We start from the raw sequence: 25,094 nt of genomic DNA, 5'->3' as shown, positions 1-25,094 counted from the left end.
AATTTCTATTAAAAGGGTGGGCGTTAAAAGGGTGTGACTAAACGCTCAAAATTTCGAAATTATTGTGATTTATAAAGGGGAACCGGCATGGGACGTGCGTACAGTGTTAAAAATCGGAATATTTTTGTGCGTAACCACTTCCTGTGTTTTGTCTGTACGCCACCTTTTGACGTGAATCCTCTGCACAGTTTTATAAATGAGGCCCCAGCTCTGGAACACGGACACACTGGACCTCTGCATTACTGACCACAGAACAGTTCTTAACCCTGGGTGTGAAAATAGACTAGTGGTGATAGGCTATTTCACTACAAAGCTCGATTATGGAGGGTGTAATAGGGAACTACTATAACCAAAAGTGTCAGTATTCCATCCTAGGGGTTATTTATAAAAAGGGAAGAAAACAACCGTGACCTTAAAAATACATCCATCTCCATTCTGACACTAAAGACTAGAATGTGAGGTCATGGTAAAGTATGCCTAACCTTCAGGCTAAATCTATGGTGGAATTATAGACCTCGAAAACAAACTGACTGAAAGTACTAAGCTGTCCCCTGAAAGTGTGTGCATGTTCACGATTGCGTACATGCATCCATGTGTGGAGGTGTTTCTGCACCTGTGTGTATTTTTTATATTTTTTAGAGAGTGCAGATGAGTGTGTGAGCCTCTGAGAATGTGTAGCCTACTCCATCTCTCCAGGGTGGGCCAGGCAGGATTGTAGTGAGTTTGCATCACAGGGATGACACCAGGCATTAAGCACCCAGCCAGTTCCATTGACTGCAACAGCTAAATATGGACGAAGGCCGGAACAGAACAGAAGAGTCAGATTGAGGGGGAAGCTCAGGGCCAGATCCGTTTCACACACACTAGTATAAGTCCTTTGAACACATCCAGGCCTTTTGTGTTAATGACAGAGCCACACAGATCAGGTCAGATATCCTTAAAAGGAGCCATCCTAAAGGAATGCTTACTCTACTAATACAGTACAGAGCTATGTTGGACAGACATGTTGCTATGTCAGGTATGTCTTTGTATGAGGTATGAGGTGGTCCACCAGCCAAGGAACATTTGGAACGGTCCAGGGACATTCTTCACAGGGAGGCCTATGTCTGAATGTATACAGAAAGTGTTTTAGACTAGGCAATCACTCAACAAGCTTGAGGCCAGGCCACCCACTTCTCAAACTACCAACCATGTGTGTGTGCCCCATGTTAGCGTGGAGCAATAAACCAATTTGTTAATGATGGGGTTAATATCAAATCCATGTCAGGATTCAATTTTATGACTTTCAGATGGGAGAGTGTGGGTTGACTTTACAAGGCAGCAAAACCACACACATGCGCCTGTGTAAATCAACACTTATAACTGCTCTAGTGCAGGATAAGAATCAGGATAAGAATCAGATAGGGCTTGCCCCGACAAAAAAAATATATATATTTGGGGCAATCGATTGGTAGAAATAATTGTAAAAAATATATATTTTTCAATATATAGATGGTTTTAATAAAATCAACTATATATACATTGAACTTCTCTGATGCTTTAAGCTCCCTATTTGATGAAATAAGACAAATTACTAAAAAAGGGAGCCAGATATCAAGATGACCAGAAAAAAAAAAATGAACCTGTCCCAACCATCCTCCTCCTGTTCCTACTGGCTTTCAAAGATTCTACCGTTACTCTCCAGAATTTGATATACGAGGAGTCAGCTAAATGTATCATGTAGAATACCAATTTATCTTACCATTTCTACCGATCTGCTAGTTATGGTTTTCATATGCACATTTTTGTGGAACAGTTTCATTTCATTTATAATAACAATGTCTTCGTATCTCAAAATCATGGCTATATGGTTAGTCAAAATGCTATCCAAATCTAAAAATGATAAACCTAAAAACTAGCCTAGAAAGCCAACAAATTAAAACATTGCAGCCTGCAGGCAGAACATTTCCTGATAAAAAATAAATATCCTATAAATCGCATTTGCTATGCATGGCCTGTCTGCAACCAACTTGAAACATTGCATCAACTATTAACTTGGGTCCAGCCCGAAGCTCCTTGCAACATTGTAGAAAATATTCTGGGCCCTCAGAGTTTCCCGCCCCAGTGAGCTCAGGACAGACACAGCTGTAGGCTATTTGCGCAAGGGACAAGAAGTAATCAGGCAGGCCTATTTTATGACGTTTCCTCTGGATCAGAGCATGACATTATTCCCTTTCACGCTGAGTGGATATTGAAAGAGAGCTGGAAAGGTTTTTCAAATACGTTTGTTGTCATTCTCAATGGATGTAAAAACAGACTTTGTTTGCTTGCTGTTTGAGGTGAAGAAACATTACTTTGAGAAGCTCCACAGCTCATTAGTGGTGGTGCATTAAGCCAATCAGAAATACTATCAGATACCCAAATGGGCATATTTATATGCCTGCATTTGCACGCAGGCCAGGTAGCCTATAGGCCTACTTCTATGCATAATCAGGTGAGCGTCCTTACTCAACATTAACAGGAGCGCTCCAAACAAAAGCCATGGACTAAATTGACAAAACTCGTAAATGGAATAAAATAAACCAGAACTTGTTTCTCACTAGTGTAGCATAGGTTGTGCGCTCTGCAAACAACATGTCCACTCCGACAATGAGAACGGTAAAAGACTGGAATAATTATATATTGAATACATTAACAGACATGAAGTAACCAAACAGACATTGTAGATTAGAAATGATAGGATTAAACGGTAAATGTACTACTGATAATATAAGTATTGGGGAATTGATAAACACTAATGATAAAATGCAAACAATTCACACAATGAAGTTATGAAACAACGAATGTGCACAAATTGGCAGCAGAGAGCGCATTCTGGAGACAGAAGTGGATTGCACAGCCACACTTTGCCATTCCCGTGGCCTCCACAATGGACTAGTCTCGGCCTCCAGATGGATTAGTTCACTGAGATGGGCGCGAATAAGACAGGTGTCTCGTTTTGCCATAAAATATATATATACTACTGCTCAACTAAAAATAATCTCGGTCCACTAACATCCTTTCGACCAGTCAAATAATTGGGGTCAGCCCTATAATCAGAGATGCCATATACCCTGTGGAACACCTCATCTGAAACTAACAGGGATGGGTATGAATGATATGACAAGTCCATCTCACTTACAATAAACTACAATGACATCCAAGGCAGTCGCTGCCAATAAACTGCTGCTAACCAAATTGCCAAGTGGCCTTACAGCAGGCCTTGGGGTCTTAGTGAGCCTGCTGAAACAAGAGGATTCATTTAATGAAAAGTGTCATTGTGTTTGCTGAGTCACCATACATCATGGGACGACAGGAAGGGACCGCAAAGACACAAATAGGCCAGATACACACCTATTGGACGGACACACGCACACAAAATCGTCAAACTCTTTCTTACTCACAATCTTCAGAGTTAATTGTCCGTAACGACTAGTGGGTACTAAAGCTAGCAAATCTAGGCCGATTAACAAATAACGTCATGGATGAGTTATCTTTCGATTGTAAAGTTAAATTCAAAATCCCATGGGCAGATTGTCTGGGATTGAAATGACCCTGACTCACATACAAACAGTTACCATGATAAAGCTCAACATAGAGCCAAGTCTCTCCATCTTAAGCTTACTTCTATTGCAGCTCCTTTATGGTCAGACACATACAACATATACTGCTGCCATACCAGGAGTCTGTTCATCATTCATAACACAGCACCCTGACCACCAGCAGCCGCCTACTCTGCAGGCATCACACACACACACACACACTCTCCCGCCATACTACCTGTCAGTCAGCCAGGACAATTAAATCCACAGCACATTACTCTGTAAATCGGCTGCAGTCAGGAGGACAAGGAGAGAGGGCCAGGGGCAATCCAAACTCCAGATGCTCTCTACCAAACTACCAATGTTCTCTGCTGCTGTGACGCAGGATATGGCACTGAGGGAGGAGGGGGTCATATCGTCATGATGCCATGTCTTTGTGTACATGGGGACAGGACAGGTGGCAGTCCCTGTGTGGTCCTGTGAGATCAGGCTGCAGGCTAATTCAATAATGTTTTATAGGTTTCTAGGAGTAGGTAATAAAATAGCTGATAGACAGCAGCTGGCTCAGATTAATACTGCTGCTACAGTGATACGCTGGACTGCACGGTCCTGTGGTGCCCCACTGAAGAATGGGGGGCTCTGTACCACACAGAAACTCAGCATTAGCTGCACATTATTACCACCTAAGGGGGAAATAGGTTCATTGCCATTTAAGGAGAAGGAAAAACAATTACAGGTACAGAACTCCCTCTAAGAGCTCGCTTGAGTCTGAGCCGCAAAACAGAAGTGATTGCACGAGAAAACACTCTTAACAAAATGTGTGTTAGCCTAGGTAAACGCATTTGAATATGAACACGGACAGATCGCATGCCAAGCGTTATTGAGTGTGTGCAGCAGGAGAGGGAGACTCAAAGGATTTAGAGCAGTGTGTTTTCAGAATGGGAGAGAAAGCCAAAGTCCCCTGAGAGTGATAGTGGTTCACTGTAGAATAGCTTTTCATTAAGAAAGCCTCTATCAGTCCATTTCTTCTTTTGAAGTCTCCAAACACACACAACATGTCTGCCTCTCTCACTCTCTGATGCACACCAAGTCAGATATGCATTCTCATACACAAACACTTCTCATGCCTGTGTGTGTGTGTGTGTGTGTGTGAGAACGAGAAAGCCAGCTCCTAACCTTAGGCTGTGAGTGTACCATTGCACTCAGCAGTGTTTTGTGATTCCACCTGACACACTGATGTGGTGCCTGTATACTACAGCCTGCCACAAGCGCTATCATCCTCTCACCCAGCCCTGCTCTACTCCAGGGGTGTCTGAACACAAACTGGCAGCCATCAGCCTCACTCTGTGCCAGGATGTGGAAGAACACCACCTGCAGGCAGGCAAACACTCCACCTGCCTAGTTAATATGGGAGTGGAAGTGGTGAGGGCTGGAGAGGTAACAACCTTTGAGCATAAGTCCAAAGCCGGTTGAATCCAATCAAAAGTACAGCATATAGTCAAAAGTATGTGGACACCCTTTCAAATGAGTGGATTTGGCTATTTCAGCCAGACTCTTTGCTGACGAGTGTATAAAATTGAGCAAACAGCCATGCAATCTCTGTAGACAAACATTGGCAGTAGAACGGCCTTACTAAAGAGCTCAGTTACTTTCAATGTGGCAATGTCACCTTTCCAACAAGACGGTTCGTCAAATTTCAGCACTGCTAGAGCTGCCCCGCTCAATTGTAAGTGCTGTTATTGTGAAGTGGAAACTTCTAGGAGCAAGAAAGGCTCAGCCGCGAAGTGGTAGTCCACACAAGCTCACAGAACTGGACTGGCGATTGCTGAAGTGTGTAGAAAATGTCTGTCCTCGGCTGCATCATTCACTACAGAGCAGCCGCTCCCGAGCGATTCAGGTCTAAGGCACTGCATCTCAGTACTAGAGGCATCACTACAGAACCTGGTTCAATCCCGGGCTGTATCACAACCGGCTGTGATTGGAAGTCTCATAGCGGCGGCGCACAATTGGCCATTGGACTCTGGAGCAGTGGAAACGTGTTTTCTGGAGTGATAAATCACCTTCACCATTTGGCAATCCATCAGACAAATCTGGGATGCCAGGAGTACGCTACCTGCCCCAATGCATAGTGCCAACTGCAAAGTTTGGTGTTGGAGGAATAATGATCTGGGGCTGATTTTCATGGGTTGAGCTAGGCCCCTTAGTTCCAGTTAAGGGAGATCTTAACGCTACAGCATACAATGACATTCTAGACCATTCTGTGCTTCCAACTTTGTGCCAAACAGTTTGGGGAAGGCCCTTTCCTGTTTTAGAATGACAATGACCCCATGCATAAAGCGAGGTCCATACAGAAATGGTTTGACAAGATCGGTGTGGAAGAAATTGTCTGGCCTCCACAGAGCCCTGACCTCAACCCCATCAAACACCTTTGGGATGAATAGCAACGCCAACTGCGAGCCAGGCCTAATCTCCCAAAATCAGTTCCCGACCTCACTAAGGTCCCAGCAGCAATGTTAAAACATCTAGTGGAAAGCCTTCCCAGAAGGGTGGAGGCTGTTACAGCAGCAAAGAGGGGACCAACTCTATATTAATATTACACATATTAATGTCAATGATTTCAGAATGACATTAATTTTGATGAGCAGATGTCCACATACTTTAGGTCATGTAGTGTACTTGGATCAATATATTTAGGCAAGCAGGTAGTGTTAAGCAGGTAATTGACCGATTGGCTCATATTTGATTGAAACACTGAACTCTGTGTGTATCTACGAGATGGATTGGGGTCTGAGTAACAGTATTATATTTAGTGCTGTCGTGCTGTGTTAAGGGCTGTTGTAGGCTCAGATCTTACTTTCTCTGCATCTCCAGGTCCTCTGGCGAAGGTCCATTCTGAACCTGGGGGCTCTGTCTTGGCAACGTCGGGCCTGGAAGGAGAAACACACAGAGATGGTCAAAAATCCGCTCTGAAGGAAACGGCCTCTGGACTCATCGCTTTTTACTCAAATCTCAACGCCTAAATATTTAGTGTAGTCTCATTTATTGAGGGAATGCAACACCTACCCAGTCATTTTTCTCAGCATTTCATTCAAAGTTTCAGTCTTAAATTTGTTTCAAAATCAGAATCAAATCCAATTCACACAAACTACACTGTCTCCTTCCCAACCATTTCTTTCAGGCCAGACCGATCCTTTAAGCGTAATTCCCTGTCGGCCGGCTAGGTTGCGACCTAACGTCTGTCATACTGATCCATTCCCAGAGCTGTCTATTAGCCTGCTCTCACAGCTACTCCAACCAATCAGCCATCATATCCACTGACAGCACTGGACCGCTGCCAAACAGCCACAGAGTTACAAAACAATCAATTATCTGGTAGTTGTAGAGACGACAAGACCATCGAAAGAAAATCAACACAAAACAAACATACAATCAAATTATTAAGAGAGCTCCACGTTTGGCCAGGGATCAAAGACGATACCGGTCAAAAGTTTAGACACACCTACGCATTGCAGGGTTTCTCTTTATTTTTACAATTTTCTACGCTGTAGAATAATAGTGAAGACATCAAAACTATGAAATAACACATATGGAATCATGTAGTAACCCCCCCCCAAAAAAGAAGTGTTAAACAAATCAAAATATATTTTATATTTGAGATTGTTCAAAGTAGCCACCTTTTGCCTCGATGTCTGCTTTGCACACTCTTGGCATTTTCTCAACCAGCTTCATGAGGTAGTCACCTGGAATGCATTTCAATTAAGTGGTGTCCCTAGGTAAAATTTCATTTGTGAAATGTATTTCCTTCTTAATGCGTTTGAGCCAATCAGTTGTGTTGTGACAAGGTAGGGGGCTATACAGAAGATAGCGCCATTTATTTAACACATGAAGGTCAGTCAATCCGGAAAATGTCAAGAACTTTGAAAGTTTCAAGTGCCGTTACAAAAACCATAAAACACCATCACGAAACTGGCTCTCATGACACCACCACAGTAAAGGGAGACCCAGAGTTACCTCTGCTACAGAGGATAAGTTAATTGGGGCGGCAGGGTAGCCTAGTGGTTAGAGCATTGGACAAGTAACTGAAAGGTTGCAAGTTCAAATCCCCCAGCTGACAAGGTACAAATATGTCGTTCTGCCCCTGAACAGGCAGCTAACCCACTGTTCCAAGGCCGTCATTGAAAATAAGATTTTGTTTTTAACTGACTTGCCTAGTTAAATAAAAAATGACAGTTACCAGCCTCAGAAATTGCAGCCCAAATAACTGCTTCACAGAGTTCAAGTAACAGACACATCTCATCATCAACTGTTCAGAGGAGACTGTGTGAATCAGACCTTCATGGTTGAATTGCTGCAAAGAAACCACTACTAAAAGGACACCAATAAGAAGAAACATGAGTAATGGACATTAGACCAGTGGAAATCTGAACCTTTGGTCTGATGAGTCTAGAAGTTTTTTTGTTTTTTTGAGATGCAGTAGGTGAACGGTCGATCTCCGCATGTGGTTCCCACCGTGAAGCATGGAGGTGGTGCTTTGCTGGTGACACTGTGTGATTTATTTAGAATTGGCACACTTAACCAGCATGGCTACCACAGCATTCTGCAGCAATACACCATCCCATCTGGTTTGCGCTTAGTGGGACTATCATTTGTTTTTCAACAGGACAATGACCCAACACACCTCCAGGCTGTATAAGGGCTATTTGTCCAAGAAGGAGAGTGATGGAGTGCTGCATCATATGACCTGGCCTCCACAATCACCTGACCTCAACCCAATTGAGATGGCTTGGGATGAGTTGGACTGCAGAGTGAAGGAAAAGCAGCCAACAAGCATATGTGGAAACTCCTTCAAGAAAGTTGGAAAAACATTCCATATGAAGCTGGTTGAGAGAATGCAAAGCTGTCATCCTTTATCAAGGCAAAGGGTGGCTACTTTGAAGAACCTAAAATGATTTAACACTTTTTTGTTCATGGTACCATGTGTGTTATTGCATAGTTTTGATTCTACAATGTAGAAAATAGAAAAAAATAAAGAAAAACCATGGAATGAGTAGATGTGTCCAAACTTTTGACTGGTACCGTTTGTTGATCAAATGTATACACGTTAAAGTGGTTTTAAGTGATTCACTGAAGCCTACGTCCGATAGGTGAAAAGCCAATGTGGTTATGGCCAGACTCAAAGTCCAGTGTCGACAGACGTTTGAGGGCTTGGATCTGACCAAAAGAGACAAGTTCTCTCTATGCTATCAGTATTCAGGCTGGCTAGTGTCTGTGTAGAGCAGTGATACATTGATCTGCTATTCCAGACAGATGGAGAGAGCTCTAAATCGGAGGGAAGAATAAGGCTTTTATCTATAAAGGTTTGGCAGCAGTGACTCATATATAACCTTCTGTTCCTACACCAGACCTGCTCGTGACAGTTCACAACCACAGCCCTCTCCACACTCCTCATCAACAGCAGTATCTGCTGAACAAGCTTTTGATATCACAAACGTTTATTAGAAAAGTTCCATAACCATTACCCACGATGAAAGAGGATTGATAATACAGAACTGTTGTAACTAAAAGGTATTATTGACTTGCACCTCAGCCCAGGCAAGTCCAGTCAGAACAAGTAGTAACAGGGCCAGGTCTATTAATAGCATAGGCATCAAACTCACCCCCCCCCCCCCCCCAGGGGGGCCACATTCGGTCTTTAACCATGTCCAGCGGGCCGCACTGAATTGGTTACATATTTCCCCACAGCAAAAATGTGCAAAAAAAAATTGTCCTCTATCCATAGTTTTCGGAATGCTCGATGCTCCCTGACTGTCTAGCTTTCATTTGGGTGATTTTTAGCGAGCTGGACAATGTCAAGTAACTGTATAAATGTAGGTCCATTATAATTTCAACACAGTTTTGATTTGAGTCATTTTAAAGTATATTGAGTTTCTTTATATACAGTGGCTTTGGAAACTATTCAGACTCCTTGACTTTCCACATTTTGTTACTTTACAGCCTTATGTTCTCCTCAATCTACACACAATACCCCATAATGACAGTACAAAAACAGGTGTTTAGAAAGGTTTGCTAATTTATAAATAAATAAAAAAACATGAAATATGACATTTACATAAGTATTCAGACCCTTCACTGAGTACTTTGTTATAGCACCTTTGGCAGTGATTACAGTCTTGAGTCGTCTTAAGTATGACGCTACAAGCTTGGCACACCTGTATTTGGGGAGTTTCTCCCATTTGTCTCTGTAGATCCTCTCAAGCTCTGTCTGGTTGAATGGGGAGCGTTGGTGCACAGCTATTTTCAGGTCTCTCCAGAAATGTTTGATCAGGTTCAAGTCCAAGCTCTGGCTGGGCCACTCAAGGACATTCAGAGACTTGTCCTGAAGCCACTCCTGCGTTGTCTTGGCTGTGTGCTTAGGGTCATTGTCTTGTTGGAAGGTGAAACTTTGCCCCAGTCTGAGGTCCTGAGTGTTCTGGAGCAGGTTATTATGTACTTTGCCTCGATCCCGGCTAGACTCCCAGTCCCAACCGCTGGAAAACATCCCCACAGCATGATGCTTCACCACGCTTCACCATAGGGATGGTGCCAGGTTCCATCCAGACGTGACGCTTGGCATTCAGGCCAAAGTGTTCAATCTTGGTTTCATCAGACCAGATAATCTTGTTTCTCATCGTCTGAGTCTTTAGGTGCCTTTTGGCAAACTCGGGAGGCCAGCTCTAGGAAGTGTCTTGGTGGTTCTAAACTTCTTCCATTTAAGAATGATGGAGGCCACTGTGTTCTTGGTGCCCTTCAATGCTGCATAACTTTTTTGGTACCCTTCCCCAGATCTGTGCCTCGATATAATCCAGACAATTCATTCGACCTCATAGCTTGGTTTTTGCTATGACATGCACTGTCAACTTTGGGACCTTATATAGACAGGTGTGTGTCTTTCCAAATCATGTCCAATCTATTGAATTTACCACAGGGGGACTATAATCAAGCTGTGGAAACATCAAGGATGAGCAATGTAAACAGGATGCACCTGAGCTCAATTTCAAGTCTTATAGCAAAGGGTCTGAATACTTTCCGAAGGTATTGTATATATACACAGTACCGGTCAAAAGTTTGGACACACCTACTCATTCATGGTGTTTACTTTATTTTTTATTATTTTCTACATTGTAGAATATAGTTAAGACATGAAGACTTAAATAACATATCGAATCATGTAATAACATTTTAATTTTGGAGACTCTTCAAAGTAGCCAGATTTTGCCTTGATGGCAGCTTTGAACAGCTAGCATTCAACCAGCGTCACCTGGAATGCTTTTTCAACAGTCTTGAAGAGGTTCCCACATATGCTGAGCACTTGTTCACTCTGCAGTCCAAATCATCCCATACAATCTCAAATTGGGTTGCACTCGGGTGATTTTGAAGGCCAGGTCATCTGATGCAGCACTCCATCACTCTCTTGGTCAAATATCCCTTACACAGCCTTTCGAAAAACAAATGATAGTCCCACTAAGCCCAAACCAGATGGGATGGTGTATCGCTGCAGAATGCTGTGGTAGCCATGCTGGTTAAGTATGCCTTGAATTCTAAATCACTGACAGTGCCACAAGCAAAGCACACCCACAACCACCTCATTAATGCTTCACGGTGAGAACCATACATGCGGAGATCATACGTTCATCTACTTTGCGTCTCACAAAGACAAAGACCAAAAAATCTCAAATTTGGAGTCATCAGACCAAAAGGACAGATTTCCACCATCTCTTCTTATTGGTCATTTACTAGTGATTTTTTTGCAGCAATTCGACAATGAAGGCCTGATTCACGCAGTCTCCTCTGAGCGGTTGATGTTGAGATGTGTCTATTACTTGAACTCTGTGAAGCATTTATTTGGGCTGCAATCTGAGGGGCAGTTAAATCTAATGAGCTTATCCTCTGCAGCAGAGGTAACTCTGGGTCTTTCTTTCCTGTGGTCGGTCCTCATGAGAGCCAGTTTCATCATAGCACTTGATGGTTTTTGTGACTGCACTTGAAGAAACTTTCAAAGTTGGACATTTTCTGGATTGACTGACCTTAATGTCTTAAAGTAATGGACTGTCGTTTCTCTTTTCTTAATTGAGCTGTTCTTGACATAACATGGACTTGGTCTTTTACCAATGTTGTGGATGGACTTAAAACGAGAAGTTCATGCTTGAAAAACCAAATGGTCGCTGAGTTACAGCAGTTCTGACACTGATCAACAACTACAGGAAGCATTTCATTGGAGTCATTGCAGCTAAAGGTGGCACAACCAGTTGAGTCTAAGGGGGCAATTACTTTTTACACAGGGGCATTGGGTGTCGCTTAACTTTGTTTATGAAATAAGTTCAGTACCAGTCAAAAGTTTGGACACACCTACTCCTCATTCAAGGGTTTTTAGTTTGTACTATTTTCTACATTTTAGAATAATAGTGCAGACATCAACACTATGAAATAACACATATGGAATCATGTAGTATCCAAATATATTTTATATTTGAGATTCTTCAAAGGAACCACCCTTTGCCTTGATGACAGCTTGGCACACTCTTGGCATGCACTCAACCAGCTTCATGAGGTAGTACCTAGAATGCATTTCAATTAACAGGTGTGCCTTAACTTAATTTGTGGAATTTCTTTCCTTCTTAATGCGTTTGAGCCAATCAGTTGTGTTGTGACAAGGTAGGGGTGGTATATAGAAGATAGCACTATTTGGTATTAGGTCTGGCATTTGACTAGGCCATTCCAAAACTTTAATTTGTTGCTTTTTTTAATGTAGACTTGATTGTGTGTTTTGGATCATTGTCTTGCTGCAAGACCCTGCTGTGCTTCAGCTCACAGACAGATGGCCTGACATTCTCCTATAGAATTCTCTGATACAGACCATAATTCATGGTTCCTTCTATTAAGGCAAGCCATCCAGGTCCCGAGGCAGCAAAGCATCCCCAAACCATCACACTACCACCACCATGCTTGACCGTTGGTATGAGGTTCTTACTATGGAATGCAGTGTGTGGTTTTTCCAGGCATAATTAGGGCCTGTCATCCAAAAAGTTATACTTTAGAATGTTCTATGGACAGATTCTAACAAGAGACTTGATCATCCTCCAGGTGCTTTTTGGCAAACTGATCCCAGGCCTGTTATAAGGAGAGGGGAAATTGCATGTGTGACAGTCTCAGTGCTGTGGTCACGCTCACCAAACAGCACACAGCTGAGTCGTAAACTCAGCAGAAACCGTCTCCGTGGCCAATTACCTTATCCCGGCGCTGATTATAAATGTAGCATTTAATAGATCACAGTGTAAACACTAGTCACCCAGAACATGACTCGCAGCAGGCCTGAGACGGGGTGTCTGTCTGGACAATAATAGTGTTGTAGAAGGGCCACTCCCCTAGCAGACAGTTAAAAATTGAGGTAAATAAAATGTTCCGACATGAGACTAGGTAGCAATGCATTTAGATGATCTCATTATGTAAATGAGAAACAATAAGTACAGGGGGAATGGTTTATTTTTGTTTTATTTCATACTGTACACCAGCACTGAACAGTAAAGAAACTAGCTCTTTCTAGAAGGCCTAGATTTATGTTCTGTAAACTAATCACCAAACCTAATAAAATCCATAAGTATTAGAGATTAGGACATAGACATTGTTTTTCTCATGGTTGTCATGTGCCGTAAAGGCAGCATAACTTAATGACACATTTTATATCATGTTTCTGATCAAATCGTCTAAACGGCACCCAATCAAATAAAGATGTCCTTCAATGTGAATTAAGATGTTAACACATCATATCCTAAAAACAGGTCAAAGTAAAATGGACAGTAGCCCACAGAATGAAATCAGACTACTCACGGCTGCTGTCCAGGAGTTTCACTCAGTGGGATAAATTATCATGATCATCAGCCATTTCAAGGTCTGTAGGCCTATTTGTCCATTTCCGAGCTGATCATGGCAAAGAAGAAAATAAGATCTGCATTTTCCAAGGTAACACGAGTGAGTTGAATTTGGAGAAGCTAAGAATTGATCCTACCATTTCTACAGATCTGCGTGCAGGTTAGGATTTTCATATTCATATTTTGTGGAACAGCTTCATTTCAATAACTTAAAAAAAATTTGTCGACATCATTGTCACGTGGTTAATACAAATCTGAATGACAATTTAAAAAAAATCTAAAATTCAACTAACGTGAGAGCACCAGCCTCTGCCATATGGACACATTGATAGTCCTAAACCGTGAGCAATTGGCTAAAGAAATTACTGCATGGAACTCAGAGATGGCCTATAGGCCAAATTGGCCAATGCAGCAGCAGGCTTAACACTTCCATGTCAACTAAGTAAAAATACATAAAGCCAACAAAAATAAAAACAGTAGATATGAATGTGATTGGAAGAACCTGAATGTTCATATCTACGCCTATCTGCCTCCCTTTCTATCCTTCTGGACTTGAGCTCTCTCTAGTGAAGTGCAACATTGATTTTATACAATAAACTGGATCTGTCCTGAAGCCTTCTCAACTGAACTTGTAACATTGTATTAACTAGCCTATTCCGGGGGCCCTCAGTGTTCTGTGCCAGTGAGCTCGAGGCAGCTGTTTTTACGCAAGGCCAGGGAAAAGTGTACAGGTATTTTATGACGTTTCCACTGGATATATGGGAACATCAGAGCATGACATTTTGCTCTTTCACACGGCCTGGTGATTACCGAGGGGGAGAATGTTGGAATGGTTTTTCCACTACTGTGAGGAACTATTAGCCTATCATTCGCAATGGATGTAAAAAAAAATAACTGACTTCATTGACTTAATGTGTGAGGTGAAGAAAATAATTACTGAGAAGCTCAGCTCATCATTAGTGGTGGTCAGAAATCAGAGATCCCCATATTGGGCACTTTCCTACATTTGTGCGCAGCAGGCCAGGTAGCCTAGGCCTACTTAATGTAGGTGTGCGCACTCCGTCAACATTAATAGGACATAGAAACAAGACAGAGTCCAGACACATGCTCATTTGCTCACATGGAGCGCTCCAAAAATGTAATTTAATTAAAACTCGTAGGGCCTAAATGGTATGAAATAACTTTTTTCTCACAAGTGTAGCAGATTGTGAACGTTGCCACTCCGAGAATGAGAAAATAAACGACAGTGAATCGGTGCCACCCCCCTCCGTGGGTTGGTTGAGCTAACATAGGCTAATGTGATTAGCAAGTAACAAGAACATTTCCCAGGACATAGACATATCTAATCTAACTGCACTGTCCAATATACATTAGCTATTACAGTGAAAGAATACCATGCCATTGTTTGAGGAGAGTGCACCGTTATGAACTTGAAAATGTATCCCACCTCCCCCGTCACATCACACCGCACGTGTGTCAATTCGAGACAAACCAACTCAAAAACCCAGAGGGAAGACAAAGAGAAAAATAAAGTGAAAAGGAAACAGTGGCACAGAAAATAAGAAGAGTGATGAATACTAGAAAAAGAGGTACAAACAAGAAATGGGAGCTTTCCTCTGATCACACTGCATTGGTCCCTTTGTGCGTTTCCCCACCAGCCCATAAAAGTATTGTACAAACACAGCATGATGCGTTTCCCCACCAGCCCATAAAAGTATTGTACAAACACAGCATGATGCGTTTCCCCACCAGCCCATAAAAGTATTGTACAAACACAGCATGATGCATTTCCCCACCAGCCCATAAAAGTATTGTACAAACACAGCATGATGCATTTCCCCACCAGCCCATAAAAGTATTGTACAAACACAGCATGATGCATTTCCCCACCAGCCCATAAAAGTATTGTACAAACACAGCATGATGCGTTTCCCCACCAGCCCATAAAAGTATTGTACAAACACAGCATGATGCGTTTCCCCACCAGCCCATAAAAGTATTGTACAAACACAGCATGATGCGTTTCCTCTTCTAATCTATTCTTTGCTAATTAACTACATGTTTCTTTCCTCTACGGAGGAGATGAAAGGAGGGGAGGCAGAAATGAGGGTAGTCTTGGGGGGGGGGTTTCCTCTCTGTGATTCTGTGAAACAGTCCTGTTGTGTTTCAGCCCCATACAGCCCCTGTAGTGCATCTATTCCCCAGGTCCAGCCTATCCTGTCCTATTTCACTTTTCCTGGGTCAGGAAGACATGAATCACTCCCTGGCCCGCTGACCTGCAATCTGACCTGGAACCTGTGAGTTGGGGGTCTTTGGGGATGAGTCACCATGTTAAAGAGGACCAGGCAGAGCCCATACATACTGCTGTAGTTAGAACCATGGCATCCAGTGAAAGTACTTCACACACAGTGATATAACTAATAAAGAGTGAAAATAGGTTTGAGAATCCTTAAAGAGGAATGGAAACACTTTAGGAAGTACATCTAAGCTAAGAGATGTATTCAATCAAAATGGCGATTTACATTTACAGCTGGCTGGCGTTCTAAATCCTAGTGTCTCCATTCCCCTTTACACTTTCATATTAGCATTCATTATGATGTCACACCAGAGGTCAAATTCAAGGCTCTAATTAATTGGTATTCAAACAACTCCAAGCAGGCTGTCATGTTCCTTTTACAGAGGTGTGGCTTCCATCTGGCCCCTCTACCAAAACGTCCTGATTGGTGGAGTGCTGCAGAGAGTTGTTCTTCTGGAAGGTTTTCCCATCTCAACAGAGGAACTCTGGAGCTCTGTCAGAGTGACCATCGGATTCTTGGTCACCTCCCTGACCAAGGCCCTTCTCCCCCAATTGCTCAGTTTGGCCGGGCAGCCAGCTCTAGGAAGTCTTGGTGGTTCCAAACTCTGTTCTTGGGGAACTTCAATGCCGCAGACATTTTTTGGTACCCTTCCCCAGATCTGTGCTGCGACACAATCCTTTCACGGCGCTCTACGGACAATTCCTTCGACCTCATGGCTCTGACATGCACTGTCAACTGTGGGACTGTCCAATTAATTATTTTATAGATTTTTTATTGCCGACCCCACTGCAGTTCCCCCGCGGTTGCGACCCAACTTTGAATAGCACTGCCATAATGTATGAAATGGTTCATTCAAATTATTTGGACATTTCTATTTATTTCACCTTTATTTAACCAGGTTGGCTAGTTACGAACAAGTTCTCATTTGCAACTGCGACCTGGTCAAGATATAGCCAAGCAGTTCGACACTTACAACAACACAGAGCTACACATGGAATAAACAAACATACAATCAATAATACAGTAGAAAATCTATATACAGCATGTGCAAATGAGGTAGGATAAGAGAGTAAAGGCAATACATAGGCCATGGTGGCAAAGTAATTACAATATAGCAATTAAACACTGGAATGGTAGAATGTGCAGAATGTGCAAGTTGAAATACTCAGGTGCAAAGGAGCTAGACAAATAAATAAATATATACAGTATGGGGATGAGGTAGCTCATCTGTAAATAGCCCATCCAATCTATGTACAGGTGCAGTGACCTGCTCTGACAGCTGGTGCTTAAATCTAGTGAGGGATTTTTGCAGTTGGTTCCAGTCATTGGCAGCAGAGAACTGGAAGGAGGAGGCCAAAGGAAGAATTGGCTTTGGGGGTGACCAGTGAGATATACCTGCTGGAGTGCGTGCTACGGGTGGGTGTTGCTATGGTGACCAGTGAGCTGAGATAAGGCGAGGCTTTACCTAGCAGAGACTTGTAGATGACCTGGAGCCAGTGTGTTTGGCGACGAATATGAAGCGAGGGCCAGCCAACGAGAACATACAGGTCGCAGTGGTGGGTAGTATATGGGGCTTTCGTGACAAAACGGATGGCACTGTGATAGACTGCATCCAATTTGTTGAGTAGAATGTTGGAGGCTATTTTGTAAATGACATCGCCAAAGTTGAGGATCTAGTGAGGGAGGTGTCATTTGATTTTAAAAAATTGATTTAACCTCTAATTTAAGTCAGTTATGACCAAATTCTTATTTACAATGACGGCCTACCCCGACCAAACCCTAATGACGCTGGGCCAATTGTGCGCCGCCCTATGGGACTCCCAATCACGGCCAGTTGTGATACAGACTGGAATCGAACCAGGGTCTGTAGTGATGTCTCTTGCACTGATGCAGTGTCTTAGATCGCTGCTCCACTCGGGATCGGCTTGTCACTTAAATCTCACTATATTGATTACTTTCATTTTACTCTGCGACTCTTTCCCACTGTTGCTTCTGACTTTTTTTCTCCAGTTAACGTTACAACCGTGGAAACATTAGTGACCTGTCAAACACACCCCGGTAATGGCTGAAATGTGCTCAGTAGAATACAAATGAATACAAAACACCAACGATTGGCTGAGGATTTAACCCACCGTCTCGACACATCACAAGAAAAACACTATTTTGGCGTGTGTAGATTTTTTTTGCAATAAAAAAAAAAGTCATTTTAATACAGTAATGTGCTGAAATTAAAGCAATTTCCCCAAAAAGAACACTGGGATTATAGTGATATGTCTGATCTCGCAAGCAATGTTCAGTATTTATAGATAGGTGTAATCTAGAGACGAGTGTTGTGATTTTAAAATGCGTGGGTATCCTTTTCTTTACCCACTTGTAGAATTATAGTAACAGAACGTGACAACTGTAATGGATCATTAATGAGGCAGTCTAGACAGCACAGTTTATGATTAGAGGTAGTTTGTGGTTTCACCCGTTTCAACCCTTTATATAAATGTATTCATGTATGCAAATACAACCAGTCTATATGCAAATAAAATTGTAGGTATGATTTTTTTTATTTTAAATACCTGATAGTGCGTTAAGAAAAAAAAGGTGACATATTACAATAATTTGAATTACCACCAAAAAGCCTGAAGTCCATTATTTGTCCATGCCAGTACAGTGTTAATGTGCTATAATTTAGTCAGTATATGATGGATTTAAACAATTCTAAAAGTTCAGAGTATCTTCATCCGTTGTCCAGTGGTTGTATTCATCAGCATTGTATTTAAACTATTTAACAACTTTGATACCCATTGCTACTTTATCTGGGCTCCATACAGAGAGAAACCTTCCTCAACCATCAGCAAGGTCATCCATTCACCTGGGCTGGGTCAAGAAGAGGAAGAGGCCCTGTGACCAACTTAAGGAAGTAAACATTGTACTACCATAAATTATTTTTAACTGATAGATTTTCCTTTGAATTCTCAGCCATAAGATTAGAAATTACCAACATGTGAAGCTCAATAATCAAATATATCCTGTAGGTTATGTGGAAATGTCTTTTAGCTATCTATTTTGGTTCACCGAAAGAGGGGAAGTAAGTTGGAGAGGAAATTATGACTGATGTACTGTACTTGAGGGGAGCCAAAATTACTTTTTGGGAGGCCATCTCAGGTAATGGTTATTGATCAATCATGTTGAGAGAGACGGGAGGCCAGAGTATTACCCACAGTCTCTCTACATTTTGCTAACAGGGACAAGCGAGGAGACAGTTACACATGAGTTGGCACATCTGCCAATTATCATTCCACTGCACATGCATTTTCAGGTCAAATAGACAAACTGTACTGTCAACATTGTTTACTGTTCAGGGCTTTGGTATCAGGAAAGCAAAAACACAGTGAAGCAATAGCCATGTTCTATAGCAACCAGTAGTAAGTAATTGAAAACTGTGCTCATTTCCAATTAATCAAATCTCATGAGAATTGTCACCCAATTCCACCAATCAAAGCAACCACAAGAGGGCCAAAACAAGTCTCCATCTCCACCAAAACATCAGCCTGTTCTCTCTGACTCAAAATACAGAGACAATTATGTGGCAATAGACATAATACGCCGTCAAGTGTTCCATCACTAGCATTGCTGCAGTAACACCGCCCGTCTCATTACAACCCCAACACTACTGCTGAGAAACACCGCCCGTCTCATTACAACCCCAACACTACTGCTGAGAAACACAGCCGTTCTCATTACAACCCCAACACCACTGCTGAGAAACACCGTCCGTCTCATTACAACCCCAACACCACTGCTTAGAAACACCGCCCGTCTCATTATAACCCCAACACCGCTGCTGAGAAACACCGTCCGTCTCATTACAACCCCAACACTGCTGCTTAGAAACACCTGCCCGTCTCATTATAACCCCAACACCGCTGCTGAGAAACACCGTCCGTCTCATTACAACCCCAACACCGCTGCTGAGAAACACCGTCCGTCTCATTACAACCCCAACACCGCTGCTGAGAAACACCGCCCGTCTCATTACAACCCAACACCGCTGCTGTAATACCGCCCGTCTCATTACAACCCAACACCGCTGCTGTAATACCGCCCGTCTCATTACAACACCAATACCGCTGCTGTAACAGCGCCCGTCTCATTACAACCAACACTGCTGCTGAGAAACACCGTCCGTCTCATTACAACCCCAACACTACTGCTGAGAAACACCGTCCGTCTCATTACAACCCCAACACCGCCCGTCTCATTACAACCCCAACACCGCCCGTCTCATTACAACCCCAACACCGCCCGTCTCATTACAACCAACACCGCCCGTCTCATTACAACCAACACCGCCCGTCTCATTACAACCAACACCGTCCGTCTCATTACAACCCCAACACCGCTGCTGAGAAACACCGCCCGTCTCATTACAACCCAACACCGCTGCTGTAATACCGCCCGTCTCATTACAACCCAACACCGCTGCTGTAATACCGCCCGTCTCATTACAACCCAACACCGCTGCTGTAATACCGCCCGTCTCATTACAACACCAATACCGCTGCTGTAACAGCGCCCGTCTCATTACAACCCCAACACCGCTGCTGAGAAACACCGCCCGTCTCATTACAACCCAACACCGCTGCTGTAATACCGCCCGTCTCATTACAACCAACACCGCCCGTCTCATTACAACCAACACCGCCCGTCTCATTACAACCAACACCGTCCGTCTCATTACAACCCCAACACCGCTGCTGAGAAACACCGCCCGTCTCATTACAACCCAACACCGCTGCTGTAATACCGCCCGTCTCATTACAACCCAACACCGCTGCTGTAATACCGCCCGTCTCATTACAACCCAACACCGCTGCTGTAATACCGCCCGTCTCATTACAACACCAATACCGCTGCTGTAACAGCGCCCGTCTCATTACAACCCCAACACCGCTGCTGAGAAACACCGCCCGTCTCATTACAACCCAACACCGCTGCTGTAATACCGCCCGTCTCATTACAACCCAACACCGCTGCTGTAATACCGCCCGTCTCATTACAACCCAACACCGCTGCTGTAATACCGCCCGTCTCATTACAACACCAACACCGCTGCTGAGAAACACTGTCCGTCTCATTACAACCCCAACACCGCTGCTTAGAAACACCTGCCCGTCTCATTATAACCCCAACACCGCTGCTGAGAAACACCGTCCGTCTCATTACAACCCCAACACCGCTGCTTAGAAACACCTGCCCGTCTCATTATAACCCCAACACCGCTGCTGAGAAACACCGTCCGTCTCATTACAACCCCAACACCGCCCGTCTCATTACAACCCCAACACCGCCCGTCTCATTACAACCCCAACACCGCCCGTCTCATTACAACCCCAACACCGCCCGTCTCATTACAACCCCAACACCGCCGTCTCATTACAACCAACACCGCCCGTCTCATTACAACCCCAACACCGCCCGTCTCATTACAACCCCAACACCGCCCGTCTCATTACAACCCCAACACCGCCCGTCTCATTACAACCCCAACACCGCCGTCTCATTACAACCAACACCGCCGTCTCATTACAACAAACACCGCCCGTCTCATTACAACCAACACCGCCGTCTCATTACAACAAACACCGCCCGTCTCATTACAACCAACACCGCCCGTCTCATTACAACCAACACCGCCCGTCTCATTACAACCAACACCGCCCGTCTCATTACAACCAACACCGCCCGTCTCATTACAACCAACACCGCCCGTCTCATTACAACCAACACCGCCCGTCTCATTACAACCAACACCGCCCGTCTCATTACAACCAACACCGCCCGTCTCATTACAACCAACACCGCCCGTCTCATTACAACCAACACCGCCCGTCTCATTACAACCAACACCGCCCGTCTCATTACAACCAACACCGCCCGTCTCATTACAACCAACACCGCCCGTCTCATTACAACCAACACCGCCCGTCTCATTACAACCAACACCGCCCGTCTCATTACAACCAACACCGCCCGTCTCATTACAACCAACACCGCCCGTCTCATTACAACCCCAACACCGCCAGTCTCATTACAACCCCAACACCGCCCGTCTCATTACAACCCCAACACTGCTGCAGTAACATCGCCCGTCTCATGTAACACTGCTGCTGCAACCCCAAAAAGCAGAGGAGTCCGTAGTCTCGCAGCATAACACTCACAAATATGCAGTGTCTAAACAATAGGCCTGTGAATATACCAGTATCGCAATATTTTTACAAAGGCAAAAAAGAAAACATGAAGCAGACCAAAAACTATTTGGTCCTTTAAAAACATGTTGTATGTAAAATATTGTAGTGACATAGCTTGCAAAACAAACAAATGTGACTGGATGACAACATAATTAGGTTTGTTTCCAAGTACCACGATACTGGTATCGTCACAGCCCTATTAAACAATGGCTAACCCCATTTTGTGAAATTGAGTGCTGCCACTGTGAACAGGCCAACAGATGTGAGGATGCTGGGAGAAAAAAGGATGAAGTGTCAGAGCGCAGATGATTGGTCCTCCTGACTCCCCAGGCTCTCTACGCCTGGATAGGATTGGCTACAAACTTCAAACTGTTTCACTACAGTTTGGGGGGCCAATCAGGTTGAGCAGTTGTCACAGGTCAGTTCACCGTCCGTGGCAACAGGATTGGGGGTGTGGTGATGGATGATGGTAGGTGTTGCATGTCAGAACATTAAGCCTACTTCCTTTACGGTTACAAAAACAGCTTTCGAGGAGTCTGCAATCACAGACAGCCTGTGATACATAATTCATGGCTGCTGCAGTGCAACCATCTCCCATAGGAAGACAAGCATACAGTACAGACGTGTAGACAAACGTAATGACAGGGCAGGCTGTATACACTATCCCCAAAACCTCAATCCCTTTCACCTCCACCCTCTTTTCCAAGGTGGGGTCTTATTCTGGGGCAGAGGGAGAGACTGGGGGTCTAGGTGTCACTAGGAAAGTGCCCCCTCCCCCTACCCTGTCCTTAGCAGGGCTGTCAGTAGCACAGCTAGCCATATCCATTTCCACAGGCAAGGCCACTGACACTGAGACCCAGCACCTGACACCAGGCCAGCTCAGGGGGCCGGATGCCTCAGCTCAGGTCTGATGTAAAGTTACCAAATAGAAGCTGCCCTTCTCGAAAACAGTATGCCCATAAGCAGACGCAGTGCAGGCCAGGCCCCCTTCATCCATAGGAGAAGGTAAACATGTTATTTCTGGCCCAGCCACCGTGTTAGGGGAGGGGCCTGGGCTATACAACCCCAGATCATGCCAACCGGCACCTGTGGATGAGTTCATCATGGACCTCTGCCAACACCTCAGAAGTAGCTGCCCCCACGGAGCATCCAGGAAACTAGCCCCAAAGACACAGCACCCAGGAAACTAGCCACAAAGACACAGCACCCAGGAAACTCGCCCCAAAGACACAGCACCCAGGGAACTCGCCCCAAAGACACAGCACCCAGGGAACTCGCCCCAAAGACACAGCACCCAGGGAACTAGCCCCAAAGACACAGCACCCAGGGAACTAGCCCCAAAGACACAGCACCCAGGGAACTAGCCCCAAAGACACAGCACCCAGGGAACTAGCCCCAAAGACACAGCATCCAAGGACTAGACCCAAATGCAACTGTTTTGCACATGTGTCCCAATTTCATTAGCAGCCATGCCTTTAGCACCTGATAGTCAGCAGGATTGTTGCCTAAACACACAGCCTATTTTAATGAGAAAGCCCTGGTGTTCTGCTGCTGATCCCAACAGCACTATAGGAATCATCAGTTTTGCGAGCCAAGCAGCGTGCAACAAAGACATATCCTCATGACACTAATGCTGGCACAACCGAGAGAGGAGAGACCGGGCTTTCCACAGGGATCGCCTCCAACCGAAAACAGAGCTAGCTGAACGAAGCCAACTGAACACTGGTGTTGAGGGCATGAGAATGGAGCAGAATTCAGAACTATGCCTTTTCTCTCCTCTCCCTCGAGGGTTGAATTATTTGTGTGGACTGAACAGAGCCTGTGTTTCTGACTCCGTAGCTAGGAGACTCAGGAACACTTTTAAGTGATTTTATTATCTTTCAAAGATCGTCAAAGCACAGAAACAGAGGTCAAGGCTGCCCTCCATCTCCTTGCCCTTTCTCCATCAGCCAGGGGCTTCTTAGACTGATGCTACAGAGCACCAAAGTATTGAACACAGCTTAGCCAATCAGAAGAAAGAGTAACTGATCTCTGACCAATCATAAGAGGACTCCATCTTCCTTCCAGATGAACTGTGTCCATCGCCTATCGGGACAGTGTATAATATATAGCAGGTTACACTACAGGCAACCAACACTTCACAAAACATTCATGTTATACAAGTTACATAAGGACTTGTTATCACTAGTTGTGTTAGTAAGAGAGGAACTCAGTCAGTCGTGCTTCTTGTTCAACTAACGCTCTGCAACATGCAATCAGTGGTGTAGTCATCTGCTCCCTCCCACTCCTGCACCACCCTTTCTTCCCATCAGCTGTCTCACTACACCCCCCAAATCCTCCTCCAAATCAAAACCCCTACCAACCCCCTCCAGTCCAGCTCTACTCACTGCTGAGAATGATCTGAGCGCGACTGATAGTCTGCTGCAGTTGGAAGCGGCTCACTCTGGGAGCAGGCATGTCTGTGGACGCCTGGAGGGCCTTCCTCTGTCTCTACAGTGCCAGCACCAAACAGCAGCAGTCTCTCCCCCTCACAGAGGAGCAGAAGAGGGCTGAAAGAGAGATCTGAGGCAGCAGGGTGTGGAGCACCAAACAGGACAGCACCACCCTGGGCTGGGACACAAGTCTAAAACAGCAGGCCCTGGTCCCTCTCTGGATCACGCTGCTCTCACCGTCTGGTTTCTCCCTCTCTGGTCGCCTTCCCTGATAAGTACAGTGTTGTAGTCTCTGGTCGGCACAGTGCTGGGGTTTCACTCTCTGGGCCATGCAGGGCAGCTGTTCTGTCAGTGTTAGTAGTAGCAGGCTGGCTAGCTGGAGAACCTCTCAGCAGCGTGGGGTTATTATGGCAGTATGGTGCAAAAGAGCATGAGCTCATCAACAAAAAGTGAGGCAGGCAGTCGGGACTCACGTCACACCAACCTCCATCTCGACTGGCCCAGTGACGCAAATGGGGTTCACATGGTGGCATGACGTAAGAAAGCAACACACCCTGAGACACGGTGGAGGGTGTCAGTGTCCAACCCCCCTACTCTGTCTGCACCCATTTAAAAAGGCAGGGACTTTAGCTGCAAAAACAAACTTCTTTTGGCTCAG

General features: G+C 44.4%; 1 protein-coding gene across 1 annotated transcript in view; it reads right to left on the bottom strand.

Annotated features, from left to right (window-relative positions):
* LOC109900790 (protein enabled homolog) overlaps window positions 1–25,094 on the bottom strand; it is a 141,074-nt gene that overhangs the window by 34,072 nt on the left and 81,908 nt on the right. Inside the window, 1 exon segment of the mRNA XM_031837246.1 lies at window positions 6,415–6,487. Coding sequence (XP_031693106.1) covers window positions 6,415–6,487 — 73 coding nt within the window.

Source organism: Oncorhynchus kisutch, linkage group LG12, assembly GCF_002021735.2.
Source record: "Oncorhynchus kisutch isolate 150728-3 linkage group LG12, Okis_V2, whole genome shotgun sequence".
In the NCBI taxonomy this organism is placed as follows: domain Eukaryota; kingdom Metazoa; phylum Chordata; class Actinopteri; order Salmoniformes; family Salmonidae; genus Oncorhynchus; species Oncorhynchus kisutch.
Note: the sequence above shows the minus strand (reverse complement) of the source record. Positions and strands in the feature narration are given on the sequence as shown.